Genomic DNA, 23,154 nt, shown 5'->3' on the forward strand with positions numbered 1-23,154 from the left:
GCCAGCAATGGGCCAATTTTGGGCTGGGGAAATCTGTGTAGTCCATAACATCTGGAGTGCCAAAGGTTCGCCACCACGGGACTAGACAGAGGAAAATGCCAATTGAAATGTCTGGGCCTAACATCTCTTCAGCCATTTTCACACACACACAAAAATTGGTGGCACTCTAAGAATTAAAGGCTGGCTGAAATATTTTGATCCAAAATGAGCATATTGTCAAAACTGAATTTTCTATTTCAAATGCTCCCTAACATTAACACACACATCGCATCGCCATACGCACGCGACGCGACGCGACGCATCGGGCATGACGCATCGGGCACACACGCGACTATCAATACCACACACACAACACACAAAGATGAAAACACTTCACCGAATTCTCATTGGGTAATCCTCAGCATATAAATGCACTTATTTGGAATCATAAAAAACCTAGGATCAGATGTAAAGTTGCATGAGGTGAAAAGAAAAGAGGAAGTCTGGCGGAACCTAACATTAAGCTATACTATCCAGCAGCCGTCTTGGTTTGGATTGCATGGATTAAAAAACCCAGGATAAAAAATTATAAAATTAGAGACTTAAAAACTGGCATGCATAATTATATATGGCCAGAAAAGTTATCAAATCTGAGAAAAATATATCCAAATGATAACCATTTATTAAGAGGATGAGAGAACTATCCAGACTACTGATTAAGACACATAAAAGACTAAGAGTGCCTACATCACCTTTAATGTCCCTTACTGAAGGTTACGGCTTGAACGTTTACCTTTTTTGGATTTTCAAAAGTTGGCAAATCTGAATTTCCCAAGAGAAGGGAAAATCCAAACAAAAGTAATTTTAGTCCCTTTCCTTCCCACCAATGTGGCACAAACTTGTCAGGAATATTTGGGGGGGTGAATGCTTACCCATCGCCTCCAGAACAAGGTGAACAAAGTTTATGCGTTCATCTTCCAGTGTATGATGTGACTTCACAGGGACATTGATAAAGCCGAAGTGCTCCTGGTTACATAAGTATATCTCAGCTCCTGTGCATGAAATACAAAGCAATTGTAGGCTCTACACAGGCAATGCAGGCTCCCTACCTAAGAGTTCCCTGAGCCACATCCGACGTCACGCATTCATGATTTTCCAAATAATTTTCGCTTTGACACCCATAACACAGGCCACTGGTCTTCCATGCTTTCCCAGTTCAAAACTGTAAACCCTGGGATCCAAACATTTCTACACTAAAACTGTGCCAACCAACTGCAACAGAGGCATTTTTCCTTCTTTAATGTATTCCTTTTATTGCCTCTGATATTACCAGCTTTAGCTTCCCAGAGCTTATGCCACAATAAAGGTGCTGCAAGACTCTTATTCTGAATAAAAAGGAACTGGAGCCATTTAGAAGCAGCAGTGGCGTAGTGGTGAAGAGCACGTGTACTCTAATCTGGAGGAACCAGGTTTGATTCCCTGCTCTGCCACCTGAGCTGTGGAGGCTTATCTGGGGAGTTCAGATTAGCTCGATCTCATCAGATCCCAGTAGCTATGTAGGGTCAACCCTAGTTAGTACTTGGACAGGAGACTACCAAGAAGTCCAGGGTTGCTACACAGAGGAAGACAATGACAAACCACCTCTGTTTATCTTGGTTCACCTGGATGCACAAGGCTAGCTCGTGCACCCTGTGTCCCTGCCACAACCCCGCCCCGCCCCGCCCCGCCCGCACCCTTGCCCCCACCCCGGTACGTGCCCGGTGTGTCACGCCCCCCTCGTCCCCTTGGCGCTACGCCACTGACCCTTAGTATCATTTACCTCTCCCTCCTGCTCTCACCTGCAACTTGACAGGAATATGCAAATACAATGATGTCATCGAATGGCCAGGTGTAGCTGGGATGGGGAGGGTAAAAGGCCAGCTTAGCAGTCTGCCCCTTCCGAAGGTCAATCAAGAAGGCAGCATATACCATGGGGACTGCAAAGCATCCAACACGATGCCGGTTCTTGGTGGGAAAATAGTCTGCTGTCCTGCGATAATAACCCTGTGGTGAGTGCAAAAATGTTTTTAGATTGCATGACTTGTAGTACAAGGGTTATCACCACCCCAGCAAGAGACTGATCCTGCCACTCCACACAGGTCTTACAAAGCTTTCAAATGAGGCTGAGATGCCATGGGGAGACATTCAACAGTCTTGGGAGAAGGTGTGGGGAATCCACCAGGAAACACCTTTGCTCTGCCACCTCAGTACAGAATGCAGGAAAAGAGGTTATGGGCCCAGAATGTAAGAAAACACATGATCTAGAAACCTTCTTGAAGTTAAGCAAGTCAGGGTTTCAGTGCCTACATAACAGACCTCCAGGGAACCCCATAGTCCCAGATTATAGTTGAAATGCACACAATGTCATAATCTTCCTTCTAGATGTTCAGAGTAATAAGCACTGGGTTTCTAGGGAGCCTTATATACAGATCACAAACCTGTGAAACTTCAGAGCTACAATCAGGAAACAGCTGGACAGCATCTTGTACCAAAGCTATATGGGGCTTTCTAGGCAAAAATAGGTGCCAATAATCAGGCCTAGAGTCATCTGGAAGCCACTATTTAGTCTGTGGCCCATTTACTGGAAAAGTCTGAAATTTGCACCCAACTGGTCCAGTACTGGACAGTGGTGATCAGTTTTGTGAATCTGCTTGCAGAAGGTCAGGAAGATACCAACACTTCCGGCATTCTGCAAACTATGTAAGAATTGTTCCAAAGGATGTTTTCAAATGCAGTACAACTATATGAAATTGCAGTGATTCAAGGTGGTGATTTAACAAAGGGAACAGGGCTACGGACTACACTACTGTGTGTAGTATATACTATCTGTTTGATGTATTGTCTTGCTGTCACCTCATTGGTACCTATGTAGTTCCATGTTTCGGCACTGTTAGCACTTCGTATCTAATATTTAAGCATTGTTTTCAGATTTCGATTTTAGTCCTATGAGAAAGAAACTGACACTGGGAAGGGCAACCATGAAACAGCTAGAATGTGTTGCTGGCGACAAAGATCAAGTTGATGAAGATGATGGTGGTGGTAGATTTCACAGCTGCCAGATCTTTACCTGGTTGTTGGCCTTTCATTACAATTCGAGCCTCACCCAGAGGCCTAGGAAGTTGTAATGTATCGGCGTAGTATTCGTACAGATCCCAGCAGGGCTGTCTTCTGAATTTGACAGATGTTAATTTTGTCAATTCGAAGATGTTTCAAGTGCTGCCCTGGTGTTTTTGGGATGGTGCCCGTTGTTGTTGTTGTTGTTGTTGTTGTTGTTGTATCAAATTTATAAACCTCCCTCCCCCAGATTCTATGAGATGAGTTGTTCTATTGATTGCCCTGACCAGGATCTTATCACATCTTGGAAGCTAGCAGAATTGGCCAGTGTTAGTAATTGGATGGGAGACCACCAATGAATGTCAAGGTCTCTACATGGCAGACCACTTCTCAATATCTCTTGCCTGGAAAAGGCTACGGGGTTGCCATGAGTCAGATGCAACTTGATGGCACTTTACACACACGTTCCATTGATCACACTGACGTGCTGTCTGACATTCCTTGAGCCTCAAAGGGAGAGGCAGATTATAAACAATGTAAACAAACAAACAAACAGACAAAACACAGCGCCCATTCAACTCGCCTACCTGAGGAGTAATCCCACACCAGAAGTTGGAGTAGTATGTTTGGGAATCCAGCATGGGAGCAATCACAGATTTGTTTTGCGCCATGAGGAACTTCAAAGTCTGGTTGTGGGTCAGAATGCTGTCTGTGTCGGTGAACTAGGGAAGGAATTTTAAAAAGAAAAAAAAACACACATATTAACTCTGTAGTCTGAAGATCGGTTGTAATTCCAGGAGATCCCAGGCCCCAATGGAGGCTGGCAGTTGCCTAGAAGGACGGAAAATAGTGTGCCAAAAGGGAGAAACTGACTTGGGGGAAAAGGGAAAAGGTTTGTGAAGGTTGTTCCGGGGAAAGACAGGAAACGAAGTAGACCGCAGGTTGTCAGGTGGGGTGGAGGGCCAGATGAACACAGAATGAGTTCAGTAGGCTGGCAAGAGGGCCCAAGAAACCTGAGCTAGTGTTTCTCCTCAGCCCCCATCTCTAATTACTGGATGGTCTTACCAAAATATAATCAGCCCTCTCAGCCCGGGCGAAATTCAGGGCTCCCTGTTTGAGTCTCATGACGTGCTCAAAGCGTTCGTTACTCCAATGCTTGGGCCCGAGTTCGTCAGCATAAGAGCTATAAAAGACAAGCAACAGTTTGCAATGGTTAACGTTTATCCCAGAGGCGTAGCTGGGCCATACTGCGCACGGTGCGCACTCTACGTCTTCTGCACCCACCCGTGCCACTCCCTCCCACACACACTTACCCGTCTGCCCCCCCCCCCCACACACACACGTAATGATCAGTTTCCGAGAGTAGGTTGGAGCCGCTCTGTTTTCATCTCTGAGGCTGTAACGGTTTGGTGGGAACTACACTTCCCAGGAGACCTTGGGGCTCGCAAGGTCTCCTGGGAAGTGTAGTTCCCACCAGGCCGTTTTTAGTCTCAAGTGAACAGGCCACTTTTCCAGCCTGCACTAAGGTAAGGGAGGGGGCACCACGGGGGAGGGGATTTTCCGGGGTGCCCCCAGTTGCACGCCCGGTGCAATGCACACACGCACACCACCCCCTCCACCTCTGGTTTATTCTGTGGTGAAAACTGCAACCACAACCTCAGGAATTACAAATTTATTTTTAAAAGTTATTTTAATTTATTCGAGAGAGTCCCATCGTTACCAGTAAAATTCCTGCCGGCCTGTCTCACTTCAACCACTACTACCATGCTATATGACCTTCCCTCTGCTCTGCACCTACGCATTTCTCGTGTGATCTGACGAGGCTTTCTCAGCCTTCCAGCCTTACCTGGGATCATCCTCTGCTTTCCACTCAATATGTCGGTACTGACTCTGCATCGCAGTGAACCATTCCTGAAGTATTTCTGTGGTGTTGTCCACATTGTGATCCGTCGCACACCTAGGGAGCCAGGACACAAACCAGAGATCAGTTCCTCCCAATAGTTCAATCTTACCTCAAAAGAAAGAAAGGAAGAAGAAGAGGTGGTTTTTATACTCTGCTTTTCTTTACCTTCAAGGAGGCTCAAAGAGGCATATAATCGCCTTCCTTCCCCTCCCCACACCTTGTGAAGCAGGTGAGGCTGAGAGAGTTTGGAGAGAACTGTGACTAGCCCAGTCACAAGAACCTGGAGCGTATCCAATCAAACTTCCTATATAAGATATTTGGCACCCCACATTGTGTCCCTTATGGTGTGCTCTGTCTGGAATCAGGGCAACATTAATTAGAAACTAGGGCATGGGCTGTAACATTTAAGTTTTGGCTGCGTCTATGCTTCTGCACAGATCCAAAAAGTTTATCTTTGCTAGAAATGAGGGAGCTTCAGCTTTCGAAGTGGTGGCTCCATATTGGAAACAAAATCTTCTCCTTGGAGCTCTTTCATGGGAGTCTCTTCCATATGCTTACCGCCACGAAATTCCCAATTCTACTCATCATTCTAAAGATCAGACTGTACCACTCTCAGGAATACCTAATCTCTCTCCTGAGTGCTGCACAAAGCTCCTGTTCCCCTCTATACTTTGGGATCACACCCCCGAAATCTAGCCCTGCTGTATATTTAGAACAGGTTGTTAATTATAAGTGCAGATGGGTCATGACCAGAGCAAGGTGCAACTCATTCCCCTCTGTCTATCTTCAAGGTCGATTCCTTAACATCCCAATCAAGTGATGCTGCTGTTGTCGGTAATTCTCGTCCCAACGCTATGGACTCAATCCCTTATATCCTGCTTTACTGTTCGAGGTATAATGATATTAGAACCGATCTGGGAGCTTTACTACCTCTAGAATTTATGTTTCTCTCAGACAAACAGGAAATGTCTAAGCCATTGAACAGCCCTAATGTAGAAATTTCTGAAGCAGTTGCTACATTTTGAATCCATGTTCTACATGATATATAACAATGATCCTGTTCTTGTACTTGGAATGTATGGTACTTCTGGTTTATGCCTAATAAAGGTTTTTGGATTGGATTGGACTGGACTAGCCCAGTGTACAAAAACAAGAGGCAGGATGAGATGGACTATTGGTCTGATCCAGGGGTCTCAATTTCCCCACCCTGTCCACTAAGATGCTTTCAGAAGATCTACAAGAAGGTCATGGAGCTCCTCTGCCTCTCCAGCTAGCTGTTGCTCCCCCAAAACAGCTATTCAGAGATAAACGTGGGCAAACATGGAGATTCCATGGTGGCTGGTAACCTACTGCATCTGCATACTGCATGGTGGCTAACCTACTGCATCTGTGTATGGTTCTCCAGTTGCACAGTGGCGAATAGGAAGGCGCTCCAAAGGGTGATCACTACTGCACAAAGGATTATCGGCTGCCCTCTTCCCTCCTTGGAAGAAATCTATAATTCCCGAAGCCTAAATAAAGCCCAAAATATTCTGAGGGACCCGGCCTCATCCAGCACACTCTCTTTTAAACTGTTACCATCTGGCAGACGATACAGGGCCCTCAGAACTAGGACAAAGAGGCTTAGAGACAGCTTCTACTCTAGAGCTGTGGCTATGCTAAACTCCGCTGCTTCATATTGATGTATTTGGGGCTGTGTAGGGATGGGTGGAGGAAGGGGAAAGTGAGGATGATGTATGAGTCTGAAATTGTGTGCATCGAGGAATGCTGCTGTTAATTTCGTTGTGCGTGCACAATGACAATAAAATGCTTATGCTTATGGTAACAACTGACAGACCTTCGGCAAATCCCCATTTAAAACCATCTACATCAGTGGTCATCTCTATAGCTTGTGACAGCAAATCCCATAAGATACATTACATGAAATAGAATTTTCTTTTTTTTCCCCCCTGACCATCAATTTTGCTGGGAACCCCAATACCTGCAACAACGGCTGAGAGGGACCTCAAGAGATGGTTTTGCTCCATCCCGGAAAGCCTGAGGCATCTGGGGATGCACTTCCTGGAACCACCGTGTTGGTCCCTCATGGGAGAAACAACTTCCTGTACTCCAAAACATGGATGGCTTCCTGCTTGCATACACAACAAATCCCAGCAAGGTAGAAAAATATGAGTTATAATTTCTCAAAAATCATAATAAGATTCTGTTTAGTCTGCCAAGTAAGATTATCTTCCTTAAACCCACTCTCTGTGACCTACACAGAAGCAGGTGGCAAGCAGATACGGGGCTTTACTTTTTCAGTGGGGGCCCCTGGTCTTTGGAAAGCCCCTCCCTCTTAGACTCACCTGGCAACCTTCTTACTTCCCTTTAGATGCCAGGCCCAAACGTTTCCGAGCATTCCCATTAACCCAGGCTTTTTGGGGGCAAGCAGATAAATCATGCTCACCCCTCTCTGTCGGAATAATACCGGAACAGGGGCACATAGCCAAATATCTTGAATTATTAACTGAACCCCAACAAGAGATGGATTATCACAAGGGCCAGATCCAATACCTTCCCATCGGCCATTACAAAGGGTCGCTACTTATCCATCCCTCTCCAGGATCGCGTTTGAGCACACTGTAAAAACCAAGTGGAGACTCTTGCTCACATTATTCTTGACTGGCCGAGATATGTGGGCATTGTAGGAATTTCTACTCCCAGGCTGGGTCTCTAGACAAATCTGCTTGGAAAGTGACTCTGTCTGCGCTGTTGTGGAGCTTCTCTTCAATAACACAGATGTCCTGCTCTTGGATAAAGTAGCAACATTACTTTTACAAGTGACAGAACTTTCTAAGTAATGTATACTGCTATATACAGTCTCTCCCCTGTTCATGCTTTGAATGTACTCCCCTTGGATTTGTATTTCCAAAAAATGTGTCTCATAACACTCTAGACTCCAGTGGTGGAGGAACCTTTATACTCTAGGATACAAAGCAGGACTACATGGCTCCCATCAGCCCCTGCCAGCATGGCCATGCTGGCAGGGGCTGATGGGAATTGTAGTCCATAACATCTGGAGTGCCAAAGGTTCTCCACCACGGTTCTAGAACCTATTTTAAATGCCAAATAAAGGTTGTTGTTGTTAACCTAGGCTTTTAATGGAGGACTTACCTCTTTTAAAAATGGTTTTATGTCATGAGGGCAATTTTATGAAGCTCATTTAGGCTTCTGACAGTTCTGGTGAGGGTTGTTCTTATATCCTGGCTGGGTTTTAAGATTGTTTGCTATTCATTTTCATGCTGGGTTTATGATTTTATTGTACTGTTTTACTTTGTGAATCATTTCAGGCAGGCCTCTGGAGAGCGTTTGTGCTAAACAAATAGCCTTGTCAACAAACACTCAATTTAATACCAATGTATGAGTGAAAGCAAAGCCTATAACTGTAATACTTTTTTTAAAAAACAAGTCTCTATAATATTCAAAACCAGGTGGCCAAAAAGGAGCAGCAGCAGCGTAGAGGTTAAGAGCAGGTGTACTCTAATCTGGAGGAACTGGGTTTGATTCCCCGCTCTGCTGCTTGAGCTGTGGAGGCTTATCTGGGGAATTCAGATTAGTCCGTCCACTCCCACACACACCAGCGGGCTAGTCATGGTTCTTCTGAGCTCTCTCAGCCCGACCTACCTCACAGGGTGTTTGTTGGTGAGGGGGGAAGGGAAAGGAGTTTGTAAGCCCCTTTGAGTCTAGCCTGGTGCACTGGTGCGTCCTGCGCCCCGCTCCGCCCCGGAACACTCCTGCCACGCCCACGCCACGCCCCCACAGGACCACTTGTCTGGTGTGCCCCCACCGCCCACTTGGAGCTAAGCCTCTGCCCACATCACAGTGTTCCCTGGCCCGACATCAAATCAAGTCCACTAGTTTGGAACAACTTCCTCATCAAATCTGCAAACCCAGTTCATTGCATGTCTCGTGGCAGAGCCAGGCTAGTACAAGTCTGCATCAATGAGGACTTTTATGAAGTTATCGGCAAGAATTAGCTTCTGACTCTTAAGGCAGGCTGAATCTGGAAGCAAAAGAAACCTCACACTGGCCGCATTAACTCTGTACATTTCTGTAAGCCCCGACTGGGAATTCTGCAAACTAAAGTCTGCCGTCCTTTTCTCTCCCTGAGCCATTGCTTGGAATGACACGTTCGTTTTCCAAATGGCCACCACATCATCACTCGATGTATTTATAGCTTGTGGCCTGGCCTCTTTGTAAACAAACTCGGCATTCACTGGGATGTCCCCTTTCTAAAGAGAGAGGGACTGGAGAAACAGGAGCAGCAGAAGGCCATTGCTTTCACATCCTGCACGGGTAAGGTGACCAGATGGTCACCTTGTGAACCTGGGACGGGGGTAGGCGGCTGCGCGCACACGCGCAGCCACAGGAGCACACTTCCCTGTGACAGAGCGGGAAACGGCAGCACCCCAGAAGGCCGTGCTCCTGCAGCCGTGGGTGCGGGAGGCTGCCGCACTGCCTTGCGCCCCAGAAGGCAGTGCGGCAGCCTCCCAAAAATCGGGACAATGGAAGGAACCCGCGGGACGCGGGACAAATTTTGCGAAGGCAGGACTGTCCCACCAAAAGCGGGACGGCTGGTCAGCCTATGCACGGGAGCTCCCAAAGGCACCTGGTAGGCCACTGCGAGGAGCAGAGTGCTGGATTAGATGGACTCTGGTCTGATCCAGCAGGCTCTTTCTGATGTTCTGATGTTCTCAGGAGATCTCAAGTGTGGTTCTTATCTCCAGTTAAATGACGTCCAGTAGCAAATCTGGGAAAGAGACCCTGGAAAGCTGCTGCCAGTCAGAACAGGAAATACTGAACCCAGTGACCTGACTTGGTATAAAGTACATTCCCATGTTCATAAGGATAACTGAGCAGACAAAGGAAGGGGCACGAAGAAGCTTCCTTTACTTTTCAATTCTACTTTCCCACTAAATAACAGTATTAACCATGACTTATAAATGAAAAATCTGAAATGAATAAAATGATCTAACCCTAACCCTCCCCGGCCTACGCCAGGCTCAGAGCAGCTCACACACATAATTAAAATCGCAATAGGTTGTCGTGGGTTTTCCAGGCTGTGTGGCCGTGGTCTGGTAGATCTTGTTCCTAACGTTTCCCCTGCATCTGTGGCAAAGGACAAGAGAGACCCTGTCACTTCTGCAGGAGTCTATCGCATACCTGTGGGAAGGTCTACACTGGAACTACAAAACGCAGCATTCAGGTTCGTATTAAGGAGCATGAAAGACACTGTCGGCTTAACCATTCTGAAAAAGCTGCAGTAGCAGAACATGCTCTAAACAAAACTGGACATAACGTTCCATTTGAAAACACTGAAATTCTTGACAACTCGGAAGGTTACTAGGTCAGACTACACAGGGAGGCCATTGAAATTCATAAAAACCCAGAAAACTTCAACAAGAAGGAAGAGACTCTGAGAATTAACATAACTTGGCGACCAGTAATTGAAAACACCAGAATCAAAGGCCAAGGGCATGCTAGGTTCATGGACAATGGACTCCACCCAGACATAGGGTTTGCATTCACTAAGACTGTTGCTGCTGCAGGGAATGCAAATGTGAATCACTCCCTTGATCAAAAAGCCCCACCCTGGAGGAACTGGGTTTGATTCCCCGCTCTGCTGCTTGAGCTGTGGAGGCTGATCTGGGGAATTCAGATTAGCCTGGGCACTCCCACACACGCCAGCTGGGTGACCTTGGGCTAGTCCAGGGGTAGGGAACCTGCGGCTCTCCAGATGTTCAGGAACTACAATTCCCATCAGCCTCTGTCAGCATGGCCAATTGGCCATGCTGGCAGGGGCTGATGGGAATTGTAGTTCCTGAACATCTGGAGAGCCGCAGGTTCCCTACCCCTGGGCTAGTCACAGCTTCTCGGAGCTCTCTCAGCCCCAACTACCTCCCAGGGTGTTTGCTGTGAGGGGGAAGGGAAAGGAGTTGTAAGCCCCTTTGAGTCTCCTTGCAGGAGAGAAAGGGGGAATATAAATCCAACTCTTCTTCTTCTTCTTCTTCTTCTTCTTCTTCTTCTTCTTCTTCTTCTTCTTCTTCTTCTTCTTCTTCTACTTCTAATAACTCTCTTCTCAACTCTATTTTCTCCTCTCTGCCCTAATGCCAGCAATTGCCCAGCTGTTGCTCCTTTCAGTAACATGTGGCAGAGAGTTCCCAACGGCACATCTGTCCATAGTGCCATCTTCCCCAGAAGTCCACAGTTCAACCTTCCTCTGCCAATGCCCTAATTTTTATTTCCCTTTTCAATCTACATTTACGACAAACAAAACAACAAATCATCAGTCTGGCTCTCTCTAACACTTTCTGACAAACAGACGCAGCGCGTCCAAAAAACATTACAGGGGGAAAAAATCTTCTAAAAAAAGAGAGAGAAAAGAGCAGCGAAAGGAAGAACAGAAACAATTTAATAAAAACCAGACTGCATAGCAGAGCGAGGGACTCTGGATGTCATTTACTGGACGCATCGGCAAGGCCAGATGGGAAAACATTCATACCCTCTTTAAAAACGATTTATACTAGTGGAGTAAGGTTTCCTACAAGCTATTAGAAAAAGGCTGTAAAACATGCATGCAAAGGAGTAAGTTTTGGAACAGAGGAGAAAGGGAATCCCAGAATCTCTCTGAAGAGGGGCATGGGTGGAAAGAGAGATCCTAGAGATCCCAGAGCGGGGGGGGGGGGGGGGACAGCTCTCTGAATGTGGAACGCCATCCCAAAAGCTACACTTCGGGTATCCCAGACAAAAGTTCTGTGTAACTCAAAAACCTCGATAGCGGGGCATGCTGACACAGTCGATTTCCTAAAAAGGTATCAACTATTGGGGGATTCTCTCTGCATCTGAGGATCTGTATCACAAAAACTCTGGCTACCATTCAATGTGGGGTGGTGGCCCTCATATTTATGGGAGAACATTGTGTCTCAGGGAGGGGGGGGAAACGTTACAGAGAAAACAACAGTGGTTTTGATCAAATCCCCTTGCATCTGGACCCGGAAGTATCGCTGCCAGCTCAGCTTACAAGTTGGGCGTAGTTTATATTCCAAAAACGTCCCTCAAGCGGAACAACTTTCTCGGCCAGAGACGGCAAACTTTTTGGCCTTGGCAGGTCAAAAATTTGGAAAATGCCAACTTGACTATGCTGGCATGTCGCCCCCGCCCCTCTGCCCGAACAAAAGATAAACAATTCTTTACATGGTTGTTGTGGGTTTTCCAGGCTGTGTGGCCGTGGTCTGGTAGATCCTGTTCCGAACGTTTCACCTGCATCTGTGGCCGGCATCTTCAGAGGTGTGTCACACAGAGACAGTGTGTAACACATTTCTCTGTGTGATACACCTCTGAAGATGCCAGCCACAGATGCAGGCGAAACGTTAGGAACAAGATCTACCAGACCACGGCCACACAGCCTGGAAAACCCACCACAACCAGTTGAATCTGGCAGTGAAAGCCTTAGACAGTACAATTCTTTACATATTCACTTATTTTTTAAAATAAGTGTGGTGCTACCGTATGTATTATTTAAAGAAGCTTCAAATAATTACAAAAAAATGGGTCCAACTCAAACAGGGAGTTGGGTATTGGTGAACACCGGCACGTCACCCAAAATGTCACGGCACGTCACATTCAACATACACGTCAACATTCAACATACACGTCATAGGTTCGCCATCGCTGTTTCAGGCAATGCAACTTTCCCCGCAAAACACAGCATTCCCTTCTACAAAAACCACACTTTTAGATCAACTCCTCAGGCATAGTTGAATATCCATTTGTCCTTTCTGTTCCCAAACTTGGCCAGGCCTTTTCTTTAGCCAGATGTAACATCTTGGCCTCCTCTTTAAGACAGGGAACAGGCAAAAAAATACCACATCATGAAAGATTGTGCATCTGTGAGATGCACTATGAAGAATCTGTGGGCCATGTTTCGAATCCCTACCCCCTTTATACAGAGGCAAGAATGTCATTCCTACTGCCCTATTTAATTGGCACAGACTGGACTGAGCAGCAGAAGACTGTGTAGGAGGTTAAGAGCTCGTGTATCTAATCTGGAGGAACCGGGTTTGATTCCCAGCTCTGCCGCCTGAGCTGTGGAGGCTTCTCTGGGGAATTCAAATTAGCCTGTGCACTCCCACACACGCCAGCTGGGGGACCTTGGGCTAGTCACAGCTTCTCGGAGCTCTCTCAGCTCCAACTACCTCACAGGGTGTTTGTTGTGAGGGGGGAAGGGCAAGGAGATTGTAAGCCCCTTTGAGTCTCCTGCAGGAGAGAAAGGGGGGATATAAATCCAAACTCCTCCTCCTCCTCTTCTTCTTCTTCTTCCTCTTCTTCCTCTTCTTCTTCTTCTTCTACTTACTAAACAATAACTCAACTCCGGAATAATACCAGTACAGACTGCAAGGTTTCTCAAATTGGTTGTCAATAAGCAATCTTAATTTATTTATGTAACTTATGGGTCATGTTTCTAACTCATTTATATTTCTTTTTGTGTAATAATGTGCCATTAAAGGTTTATTGTATTGTATTGTAGACCAACTCCCCCAGTACCCCAAAGGTTAATGCTCGGCCCAGAAGCTCTCCAGAAATTATGCTCACACAGATGCTGAATAAGGGAACAGGAAGGCATAGATCAGCTACTCCGAAGTACTCTGGATTTTTACACAGTTCCTAGCTACATGTTCTCGCTTTCCATGGAAACTGGGGTTTATGGGGCTTCCCAAATCACATAGGATTCCCCATGCATGCTCCCCACAGACCCTGATTTGTAAGGGGTGCGCCGATTCCAGCGCTTCCTGCTCTAGAGCATTATTGGGGGCTGATTTCAGGGGCGTCTACAGCAGCAGAATAACGCTGGAGTCCAGGGGCACTTTGGAGAAGGAACTTAAGAACTTAATCCCAGGATAAAGCTGGCGACTCAAAGCTCACAGAGCCGGATCACGCCTAAACCGGAAGACCCAGGCGGCCCACACTGCAGGCAGGATTCCCCAACTCTTCAAAACACCCCCGAAGCCCCCCCTCCAAACCACCAAGAGCCACGAACCCATCCCCAGGTGTCCACCCCCTCCCAGCTAACCCTCAGACTGGAAAGCCACCCCCCAACCCCAGCTGGCCCTTCCTTGGGTTCTTGCTCCCCACCCCCCACCCCCCAGTGGTCAGGGAGGGGGGGCGATGAGCAGGGGGTCGCGGGGAGCCGCTTACCAGATGGAGATGCGCTCCTTGGGGTAGTCCAGGCGCTCCAGGGCCCCCAGGTAATAGGGCAGGGAGTGCTGAGCGTTGCGGGCCAGGACGGCCACCACGACGGTGGGCAGCGGCTGCGGGGGCTTCCCGGCTGGGGCCCCCTCCCCGGGCACCTCGGAGACCCCCCAGGCGGACCCCCCGAGCCAGAGCGGGGCGCAGCCGAGCAGGAGCGCAAGCGCAAGGGCGCTCATGGTGCAAAGAGGCTGCAAAGTTAGTTGCGGGGGGGGGGGGAGAAATCGGAGAGGGGGAGGGGCGAGAGCCGGGAGGGAGGGAGGGGGGGAGGCGATCCTTTCGCTCAGTCAGCCTTCGCCCTGCCTCCCCCCCACCCCCCGCACGCAGCCTTTCCAAACACACGGGGCTCGCCAACATCCAGCCCGGCAACGTCAAGCCCATACATCCCGTGCCTCTGAGCATGGGCAGCGTGCCTTTCTGGCCCCACTGAGAGACCCACACAATGAACCCCCCGTTCCTCTGAGCATGGGCAGCGTGCCTTCCTAGCCCCACTGAGTGACCACACAATGATGGGAATTGTAGTCCATGAACATCTGGAGAGCCATTTGGCTATGCTGGCAGGGGCTGATGGGAATTGTAGTCCATGAACATCTGGAGAGCCATTTGGCCATGCTGGCAGGGGCTGATGGGAATTGTAGTCCATGAACATCTGGAGAGCCATTTGGCCATGCTGGCAGGGGCTGATGGGAATTGTAGTCCATGAACATCTGGAGAGCCATTTGGCCATGCTGGCAGGGGCTGATGGGAATTATGAACCATGAACATCTGGAGAGCCATTTGGCCATGCTGGCAGGGGCTGATGGGAATTGTAGTCCATGAACATCTGGAGAGCCATTTGGCCATGCTGGCAGGGGCTGATGGGAATTGTAGTCCATGAACATCTGGAGAGCCATTTGGCCATGCTGGCGGGGGCTGATATAGGAAGTGTAGTCCATAATGAACATCTGGAGAGTATTTGGCCACCCTGGCAGGGGGTGATGGGAAGTGTAGTCCATGAACATCTGGAAACCCATTTAGCCATGCTGGCAGGGACTGGGTAGAATTATGATCCATGAACATCTGGAGAGCCATTTGGCCCATGCTGGCAGGGGCTGATGGGAATTGTAGTCCATAGCGAACATCTGGAGAGCCATTTGGCCATGCACGGCAGGGGCTGATGGGAATTGTAGTCCATGAACATCTGGAGAGCCAATTGGCCATGCTGGCAGGGGCTGGTGGGAATTGTAGTCCATGAACATCTGGAGAGCCATTTGGCCATGCTGGAAGGGGCTGATGGGAATTGTAGTCCATGAACATCTGGAGAGCCAATTGGCCATGCTGGCAGGGGCTGGTGGGAATTGTAGTCCATGAACATCTGGAGAGCCAATTGGCCATGCTGGCAGGGGCTGGTGGGAATTGTAGTCCATGAACATCTGGAGAGCCATTTGGCCATGCTGGCAGGGGCTGATGGGAATTGTAGTCCATGAACATCTGGAGAGCCATTTGGCCATGCTGGCAGGGGCTGGTGGGAATTGTAGTCCATGAACATCTGGAGAACCATTTGGCCATGCTGGTAGGGCTGATGGGAATTGTAGTCCATGACCATCTGGAGAGCCACAGGTTGCAGACTCCTGGGCTAGACTGAGCAATCCAGTTCAGAGCAGTCCCAAACCACTGGTTTATAATGGGCTTAATTAGGAGTGATGATTTTGTATAGCGGTGCCCTGAACGGTAAATTAATGACCCCCTTCTTATCACCTTTGAAGAATCCATTTGTGGTACACATACTCAGCTATCACATGTACAACAGCTCACATCCCTGTACCACATATTAAGGGGTCCTGAGCATCTAGCGGCTTCAGAGTCTACACTCATTACATTTCTCTGGACTGAAATACCTGTTTTATTTTACGCCTGCACTGAGGATAGGGAGTGTAACATTCCGCCACAATGTACCTTTACCAGAAATACTGGATGATCCATACATGCCAAGAAGGAATTAATCCTCATGAGATTACCTTGAGCATGTACTGCAAATAGATATTGTATTACAGGGAATTTTGCCATGCTAGGTTTTACAGTTTTGTTTTTTAATCTGCATTCTTCTATCACCGATTATTGTTATTATGAATAGGCACTGGACCGATCTTGTATACATCTAAGTATGGCAAAGAAATGTCACCAAGTCGAACTCTTGCCTTTCATGGCTTTGGGAGTCCCATTATTTCAGAGTTCTTTTCTCTCTATACCCTTATGTGAGTAAATAGAATAAATGTTCAGCCAACAGAGAATAAATTATAAGTGATTTCCAAACTAGAGAGACCAATTCTTTGGGAGGAAATGCTAGGTTTAGAGAGTGGATTCTATGGTATGCCATAGAGATCCCATCCCAGATGAGTTCCCTCTACTTCCCAAGCTGAGCTCCACCTTTTCTGGGAACTGCCTCAAATCTCCTGAGACCCCTTCCGCACACGCAAAATAATGCGTTTTCAAACCACTTTCACAACTGTTTGCAAGTGGATTTTGCCATTCCGCACAGCTTCAAAGAGCACTGAAAGCAGTTTGAAAGTACATTATTCTGCATGTGTGGAATGAGCCCAACAAGACAACTCAAATCTATGACAACTCCCTTTCTGCCAGTGGCAATGTTCCTAACATAAAACATAAAACTTACAGTAGACGATATATTCTAGTTTTTCTAGTCTTTCGCTGGTTCTTCATCCTGTATTAGCAAATTCACACATGCACACAAACAGCACAAGAAAGGGGACTTTTTAGAGCCATGCATAAAAATAAAACAGGAAGTTTTATTTTTATTCGTATAGGAATATTCTATTTTATTCATCTAGGAATTTTATTCATCTAGGAATTCATATAGGAATATTCTATTTTATTCATCTAGGAATTTTATTCATATAGGAATTCATATAGGAATGCCAGCCTCCAAATGGGATCTGAGGATCCCATGGAATTACAACTCATCTCCAGATTTCAATGATTGATTCTTTTGGAAAACATGGATGCTTGTTTGGAAAACATGGATGCTCAGCTAGAACTGAGAGGTAGAACTGGGTGTCATCCCCATACTGATGGCATCCAACTCCAAACATCATCCCACAAAGTTATTGCTGTTCACCCCGAGCTTTCTGTCCATTACAGAGAAGAGAATTTCTTGGGTGCTGTGTGGTTTCCGGGCTGAAGAAGAGAATTTCTTTTTGTAATGCAGGAAAGAGGACAATTCTGAAATATGTCCACACACATTGATGACACCGATGGGCAGAATTGGAACCCAACTCTCCCTGCTGTAATGTAGCATCTTTCTATTATAACCACACTGACTTTCAAAGAAGCTTTGCATACTTTCGAAAAACTGTGACAAACAACTCGGTAATCGTTCTCCTTTGTTGGTGCGAAATTACAACTTTGAATCATAGAATCATAGAGTTGGAAGAGACCCCAAGGGCCATCAAGTCCAACCCCCTGCAATGCAGGCACACACAACCAAAGCACTCCTGACAGACCATCCAGCCTCTGGTTGTAGCGGGTTTTCCAGGCTGTGTGGCCGTAGTCTGGTGGATCTTGTTCCTAACGTTTCACCTGCATCTGTGGCTGTCATCTTCAGGGGTGTATCACAGAGGGAAGTCTGTTACACACTGTGTCTCTGTGATACATCTCTGAAGATGCCAGCCACAGATGCAGGCGAAACATTAGGAACAAGATCCACCAGACCACGACCACATAGATCGGAAAACCCACTACAACCAGTTGAATCCGGCCATGAAAGCCTTCGACAATACATCATCCAGCCTCTCTTTAAAAACCACCAAATAAGGAGACTCCACCACACTTTGAGGTAGTGCATTCCACAGGCAAACAGGCTTTACTGTCACGGATTAATACCCTATTATTATTATTCATGCATTATTCAGGAGTATGCATGTGACTGAATCCCATAACGTTCCTATTCATTCTTCATTCCGACCTACCCCTTCTCTCCTGCAGAGCCGCTTCAGTGAAAGATAGCCCAGCGAAGTGCTGCCACCTAGTGACTAGCAGTGCACATTACTTTAATTCCAAAACTGCAGCACAGGTCGCAAAATATTCCTCCTTTCATATCTACACATTTTTAATTCCAGGGAGGGGCCATAATTCAATGGCAAGATGTGTTTTGGATGCAGCAGGTCAAAGCCAAGGTCTCAGTTGAAAGATAAACAGTAACAGGCAGAGGTGGGATCCAGCAGGTTCTCACCAGTTCCCGAGAGTGGGTTACTAATTATCTGTGTGTGCCGAGAGGGGGTTACTAATTGGGTCTGCTTTTCCGTTAGAAATTCTATTAGGTCCAAAAATCAAAAAGTCCTGTTGTTTCCTATGTGGCTGGTTCGCGAAGGTAGAAAACGGGATCATTCTCCCTGTTGGGCTGTTTTAAAAACATGTTTTAGAAATATGGTCAAGTTCCTTGTTTATGGAAAGTCTCCTTCTTTTGATTTCTATAAACAAAATCAAGTATTTGAAAGTATTAAGTATTTGACAGGCAGTCAATTAGAGGAGAAGTGGTTGTTTCTGTGGGCAGTAGACGATAGGACTTGCTATAATGAGTTTAAATTATGGACAGAAAGATACCAGCTGGAAATTAGGAACTTTTTTTTTACAGTAAGAGTTTTTTACAGTAACAGAGAACTTATTAATGCCCCGCCCCGGAATGCCCGGCCACTCCCCCGTCGTGCCCCGCCCAGCCCCATTGGCGCTACGCCACTGTTTGAATCCCGCCACCATGGGAACCTGTAATAAATTTTTTGGATCCCACCACTGGTAACAGGTATGGGAGCCGGGGGGGGGGATTTTTCTCTGCCTAAAATCCCAGAAAGCTGCTATCAGCCAAAGTAGATCACTGGTTTTGGACTCTGGCCCCTTGGTTCCACAAACTCACCCCAGGGCCTTTACCCTAGCTATAAAAAGGATTATTCGGAACAGCAATTTGCACCTCCCTCTAAGTAAGATGATAACAATGAAATGCAAAATAACAGTGGATTATACGTTTATTGAAAACCCAATGAAAACATTTCAGTTTAATGCAACAAAATTAATGATCTGGATCCAGCGATGCCTTTCAAAGCCTGATGGTCATTTCGTGTTAGGTCTCTCAACCTTAAGCCAATAAACAGACGCTGAAGTATTGACCAGTAACGTTTATTGAATAGGCATCGAAGCACCACACTTGGCCAAGTCAGTTCTGACGAAGCCGACGTTCATAGTCTCCTTTATCCCCCGTAGAGAACCCCCCCTCCCATTTGTTTGTGAAAAACAGTCTTTGTAGCTATGGCACCCCTAGGTCAGCGGCAGATAGCAATAGAAAGTCACCTGGCTTCCTGCCCTATGAGATAGTTGTAACACAGTTCCTATGGCGCCCCTGCTCGATTACATCTAGATTGTCCTCCTATGGAGGAGTCCGGCCACTCCCTAGGGGAGGGTTTTAAGGAAAAGGGTTTACCGGGCGCCTTCTACTATGGTACTACTACTGTTTTTAATGAAATCTAGTATATTTTAACGATGGAGCTTCTATGAGTTGCTGTTGTTTTAGTTGTATAGTTTGCTCCCAAACTTGTTTTGTATTAGTTTTGTTGTACACCGCCCTGTGCCCCTCGGGGATAGGGCGGTATAAATGAATGAATGAATGAATGAATGAATGAATGAATGAATGAATGAATGAATGAATGAATGAATGGGACAGGAGTGCCGGGGAAGCTTAGTTGTCTACAAAGCATGTGAAGCCACAAGGTAAAGATCAAGGAAAGAATGAACAGATGGCAGTGGATACATACAGCAGGCTGGTTACAATATATCGTTCTAGCAGCAGCAATTTGTTATTTTAAGCAGTTGTACGGTTCCAGGAACATATCTCAATCATCTAGATAGCATCCCCCTGACACTGAGCGAGAATCTTGGATGCCACATTTAGTAAGTACAATTGGAAGCCTGTGAGATTCGCAGGTGGAATCCCGTTCCCCCCATTACTGCTCCAGCCCTCCTCCCCACCTCCCTGCCAGCTCCCCAAATACTTCTTCAAGGAGTACTACAAGGCCTCCCCCTCCCTACCCCAGCCCTGCTCTGTTGCCAGTTCACCAGGTGTGGCTCTGGACAGGTGGGTAGCAGAGACTGAAGCGTACTGTCTGAGCATGTGCAGACCACACTTTAAAAAAAATCAGGGCAATTTAAACCCCTGCTTGTTTGTTAGTTGTTATTGTTCATAGATGTCGAACTCGCGGCCCTCCAGATGTTATAGACTACAGTTCCCATCATCCCCTGCCAGCCTGATGCTGGCAGGGGATGATGGGAACTGTAGTCTATAACATCTGGAGGGCCACAAGTTTGACACCTATGTGTTGTTGTTGTTGTTTTGGTTTTTTTAGATTTCAGATTTTTCTGCAAACTTAGGGAGAAAAAACATCTCTGGGGGATTATTGTGTCCCGTCTGCAGATTTAGCTATCTGCTGGCAAGTGGCACTTATGGGAATAATATATATCTAGATTTTATCGTTCAGTAAATTTATTTTATTCTTAATGTAGTAGATGAACTTGATGAAGTGATACCAGTCTGGTTTGAAGTCACTCAGCAGGGTTCCTAAATCACCATGTTTAGTAATCTGGAGTTGATATCTTTGCTTGAAAAGAAGTTGGATGATCACAACAAACAGATGGTTGGAAGTGAGACAAGGAACTTCTTAAGCACGATCCATAGTGCCAGACAGCGATCAGAAATTTCCTTCTGCAGCCAAAATTCTTCAGGGATGGAGGCTGATTTCAGAGATAAGTTGCATATTAAAGTGAGAAGATCAGCAATTTCATGCTTGAGCTCTTTAAGAACTCTTGGGTGAATGCAATGTGGGCCAGGGGATTTGGTAGCATTTTGTTTATCACTGGCTGCCAGGACTTCTTCCTTGTCTACCACTATCTTTGCTAGTTCTTCGGATTCGCCTCCTGAGAAGCTTGGTTCAGGTGCAGGAATTTTCCTCACCTCCTCTTGGGTGAAGACAGATGCAAAGAATCAATTCAGCTTCTCTGCAATCTCCCTGTCCTCCTTTAGCACACCTTTTGTTCCTTCGTCATCTAACGGGCCTACCGCTTCCCTAGCTGGCTTTCCTTCTTTTGATGTACTTGAAGAATTGTTTGTTGCTGGTCTTGATATTGACTCCCCTTTAGCATTTGTTCTTAGTGTGCCTTGAAAATAACAACTCTTGAGCCAAGCTTTCAATTTTTACAAAGCACAATGTAAGGTTGCAGTTTGACCTTGTAGAGGTTCTCGCTGAAGGTTTTGGCTGAACGCCCGGAAAGGGGAATTTCACTGTTTTGCTTATCTTTTACTTGCTTGCTTGCCTGTGTAAAACACTGTGTGAAAATCTGCCTTGTTTATATTCTTGTGGCGGGAGCCTCTCTGATGCCCTGTATAAGCGGCTGCGTGAGATCTGGGGGTTAGTTCTCGCATTGCCTGTTCCTGACTAAGAATGCCAGCTCAATAAAGAACTTTACACTGTTGCTTTTGACTGGACTTTACTGGTTCGTTACATTATGCGAGAACTAACCCCCAGATCTCAAGCAGCCGCTTATACAGGGCATCAGAGAGGATCCCGCCAAAAGAATATAAACAAGGCAGATTTTCACACAGTGTTTCACACAGGCAAGCAAGCAAGTAAAAGATAACGAAAACAGTGAAATTCCCCTTTCCGGGCGTTCAGCCAGAACCTTCAGCGAGAACCTCTACAAGGTCGAACTGCAACCTTATACACATGAAAGTGAAAAGCAAAGATTCATTGCCTGGCAAAGTTGACTCCTTCTGGTGCAATCTAAATCCTGTTGTCCTGAAGATGCTGTGTAATGTATCGTCCACATTTTCAGCCATTTAATCTATGCATCTTTGCACTAAATTGTAGCTGAGAGGAACTGTTTTAGTTACGTATATCATGTGGTGACTTATGCAAAACGGGACCCACAAGCTCACTAACTGGGATCTGGGATTGTTAATAGACAGCGGCAGGCATTAATAGATTGGTCGCCATAAGTCGGAACCAATTTTATGGTACTTAATTCACTCACACACACTTAACATTTTCCAAGGAAAGTTATCCTGCAGCTCAGTTCTTTCCTGAAAAACTCCATATGATCATCCAGTTCCCCTGCAAACTACCCACCCCCCGGGAGGATCCTTGAGAATTGCTCCAAAACTTAGATCACAGGATGGCGATATTAGAGTGAGAACATACAATACAATACAACAACCTTTATTAGACATATTAAAATAGGCTCCAGAGCCTTATAGACATTTCTGAAGTACAAATCAAAAGTACATTCAAAACACAGACAGATAAACTGTATCTAGCATTGGATGTTACTTAGAAAATTCTGTCACTTGTAAAATAAATTTTGCTACTTTTTCCAAGAGCATGGCCTCTGTGTTGTTTAACAAAAGCTCCACAACAGAGTTGTCAGAGTCTCTTTCAGGTTTGTCTAAGACCCGCCCAGGAGAGAAATTCCTAATACCCACATATCTCGGACAGTCAAGTATAATGTGAGCAAGAGTCTCCACTTGGTTTTTACAGTGTGGACAGACCCGATCCTGGAGAGGGATAGATAGGTAGCGACCCTTTGTAATGGTTGATGGAAAAGTATTGCATCTGGCCCTTGTAATAATCCATCTCTGTTGGGGTTCAGTTAGTAGTTCAAGATATTTGGCTATGTGCCCCTGTTCTGGTACTATTCCGACAGAAAGGGGTGAGCATGATTTATTTGCTTGGCCCAGCAAGATATGGTATTCCTGTTCTAGAAGTCTGCTTTTTAAGGTTTGCAGAACATAAGAACATAAGAACATAAGAACTAGCCTGCTGGATCAGACAGAGTCCATCTAGTCCAGCACTTTGCTCCTC

General features: G+C 46.3%; 1 protein-coding gene across 1 annotated transcript in view; it reads right to left on the minus strand.

Moving 5' to 3' along the window:
- CERCAM (cerebral endothelial cell adhesion molecule) overlaps positions 1-14,460 on the minus strand; it is a 41,909-nt gene extending 27,449 nt beyond the window's left edge. The window contains 7 exon segments of the mRNA XM_048513420.1: positions 912-1,031; positions 1,818-2,022; positions 3,660-3,794; positions 4,138-4,255; positions 4,919-5,029; positions 6,957-7,103; positions 14,210-14,460. Of these exon segments, the coding sequence (XP_048369377.1) occupies positions 912-1,031; positions 1,818-2,022; positions 3,660-3,794; positions 4,138-4,255; positions 4,919-5,029; positions 6,957-7,103; positions 14,210-14,439 (1,066 nt within the window). The 5' untranslated portion in view covers positions 14,440-14,460.
- Positions 14,461-23,154: the final 8,694 nt, after the last annotated feature.

This window comes from Sphaerodactylus townsendi, linkage group LG12, assembly GCF_021028975.2.
Source record: "Sphaerodactylus townsendi isolate TG3544 linkage group LG12, MPM_Stown_v2.3, whole genome shotgun sequence".
NCBI classification, from domain to species: domain Eukaryota; kingdom Metazoa; phylum Chordata; class Lepidosauria; order Squamata; family Sphaerodactylidae; genus Sphaerodactylus; species Sphaerodactylus townsendi.